This window comes from Triticum urartu, chromosome 6A (genome assembly GCF_056163025.1).
Source record: "Triticum urartu cultivar PI428250 chromosome 6A, HENAU_Tu73, whole genome shotgun sequence".
NCBI lineage: Eukaryota > Viridiplantae > Streptophyta > Magnoliopsida > Poales > Poaceae > Triticum > Triticum urartu.
The window spans coordinates 412,935,007-412,937,535 of NC_141878.1; the positions used below are offsets into that span (position 1 = coordinate 412,935,007).

Genomic DNA, 2,529 nt, shown 5'->3' on the forward strand with positions numbered 1-2,529 from the left:
CAAAATTTCAGTCACGAAAACATTCCAGTACATCGCCCTGGTAGCAAATGCAACAGATTCTTCACCAGATGAAGGGACAATCGGGACACAGTACAATGTGGGAGGCATCGGTGCAAAATCAGAGTTGGACATGGATCAAATCGCCTAGTAGTAATTAATAACGGCATCACTAGAACAATCGTTGAACGTAAAGCTCCCTGAAGGAAGTTGCTTCCACACGCGATGCCAACAACAAAAGCCGACACTCCGCCGTTGCTCAATTTAATCTCGGAGAAATGTAGTTAAAATTGTACTCCCTCCGTTCCAAAACAGATGACTCTATAAAGTTGGGTCGTCTATTTTGAAACGGAGGGAGTACGTACTAAACATATGCAAGCGAAGGATTTCCATGCACTTCAATTATCAAGCATACTCGGTACATGTTAAAAAGTATACTACCCCATGAAATTCTAGTGCCGCTAGTTTCGCATCAACTCTACATGAAATTATTAAAACGAAACAACTGAGTAGTACCTGAACATAGAAAAAAGGAAAAGGATCTGGGCAAAGTAACCACAACCACCACCACTTGCTATGTCCAAAAGCATGGGTTCGTCGCCGCAGGGTCGCGCGCCTCGGGAGCCGTGCACGCGGTACGCACCCGGACGCGAACCGCCGCCGCGCGCGTCCTCCATCACTCCTTAATCCGGAGCCAGCAGCCGAGCTGCGTCGGGTTGAAAACCCCGGGGATGCGGGTGCCGCCCGCCATGAGCAGCATCGACGCCTCGGCGTACCTCCTCGCGGGGTCAGGTGTTGGTGCGGGCGCGGGCGTGGCGGTCTCCTTCCGGCCCGGCGCGGGGGGCCGCTCCCCGAGGAGCGTGCCGAACTTGAGGAACTCGTGCGCCAGGTACCCGGCGAGCAGCTTGCTGCTCCCGCCCTGGGGAGGTGGCGTCGGCATGGTAGGCGGCTTGTTGGCGAACCGCGACAGTTGGTGCGGCTTGTTGCGCAGCAGCTCCTGTCTCCCGGGCGGCGGCGGCGGCGGGAACAGCGGCTGCCACTGCTCCGACGAAGACGAGTACTCCCGCTCCTTCCGCTTCCCGAGCGCGCCGCCGCGCGGCGCGTCCATCCTCGCGCAGATCGACATCCCGAGGGCCCCGACTGCAGCGGCCGGACGGGATCGCCGATAGCGGCAGGGGAAGGAGGAAAATATGCGGAGGAAAAAGGAAACTGGTTTAAAAAGCTACAGAGGAAGGGAGTTGTGCGGGTGCGGCCGGGCCCACTGGAGAGCAAGTCCGTATTATCACAGGGGGGAGAAAGAGAGAAGGCGCCGAACGGAACGGGGATTTTGGTGGAAAGAGAGGGGAGGAGGGGAGGGAGGGCTCTCTGCAGAATGAGGCGGAGCGGAGGGAGGACGGGGTGGCCTGGTGCGGTGGTCTATTTATATTCAAGCTGTTTGGCAGTTGCCATCGGGTAGGCTATAAATAACAGGAATGCTATCGTGTGGGTTTGCCCCTTGCGTGGGGGGTAATTAATGGTTCTGGAAAGGCCGAGGGTATAGTTGTCATTGTATACGTCGTGTGGGCATGCAATTGGGTTAACATTATCGTCCAATTGGGCTATATGCAGTAATTAGCTCATTCAATTGCCTTAAAAAATTACCCTTAAAAATTGCGTCAAAGAAAGTTCTCTCATTACTTCCTAGGTCCGACGCAACGACAACGGTTCGATGACTTGCATGAATCTCGGTGATGGGATAGTGTGGCGTTGCTAGGCGCAATTGTTTGCTCCTTTGTTTTCCCATGCGACACACGCTTATGACCACTTGATCCCAATAATCGATGTTGACCCAGTATGATGATGTGCCTTCTTTATCAATTTTTCATGCAATCACATGTGCGAAGTTTGCTTCCACGCCGTCTCCTCCCTTTTTCTCCATTCGCATACTAAGAGAGAACATGGGGAGGCGATAGATATGTGGGGCGGAGCACTGAATTGCACGGCCTACAACGAGGAGGTGTCGACCGCCAACGGGCTCATTGGGGAGTACTCGCTCTTCCCTCGTGATGGGAAAGGCCTAGGAGGTAGGCCCCACAATTATGTATGCCCCAGCTAAAGGCCCTTGCCCATGTAGATTAGCCCATGAAGCATCTAAGTGAGGGGCTTCTCGTCGATTGTCAAAATGTCTGCAGTCGGATGCCTTCAGTCGGGAAAATGCCTTCATTTGGTCACTCGTATGACTGGCGGGGCCACGACCCTGGGGTGGCTCACCAGGCCGGATTAAGCCAAAAGAATAAAATCACTCTTTAGAACTCATTGATGCATGATACAGACAAGCAATACTTTGATGTAAGACAACCGTATGAGGATGGAATATATAAGAAAAACAGGACGACATGACATATTCACAGCTACGATGTGCAAACTAAGCAGAAGGATTTTCAAGAAAATAGAAGTAATGCAAGCTAGACACCATATGAAAAATGCAACCAATATTACTCTGCCAAGTTAAAAGTGTCTTGTCATAAGTGGCAATTCAAAAAATTAGAAGCA

At 52.2% G+C, this 2,529-nt stretch overlaps 1 protein-coding gene across 1 annotated transcript; it reads right to left on the bottom strand.

The window, feature by feature from the left end:
- Window positions 1-381: 381 nt before the first annotated feature.
- On the bottom strand, window positions 382-1,385 carry LOC125533036 (uncharacterized). Its single transcript, XM_048696841.2, has one exon. It carries the CDS (start codon window positions 1,121-1,123, stop codon window positions 674-676), a length of 450 nt encoding a protein of 149 aa, XP_048552798.2. The 5' UTR covers window positions 1,124-1,385; the 3' UTR covers window positions 382-673.
- Between the last annotated feature and the right edge of the window lie 1,144 nt (window positions 1,386-2,529).

Coding starts and splice junctions, on each gene's coding strand:
- LOC125533036 (XM_048696841.2), bottom strand. CDS start 1,123: ATGTCGATCTGCGCGAGGATGGACGCGCCGCGCGGCGGCGCGCTCGGG.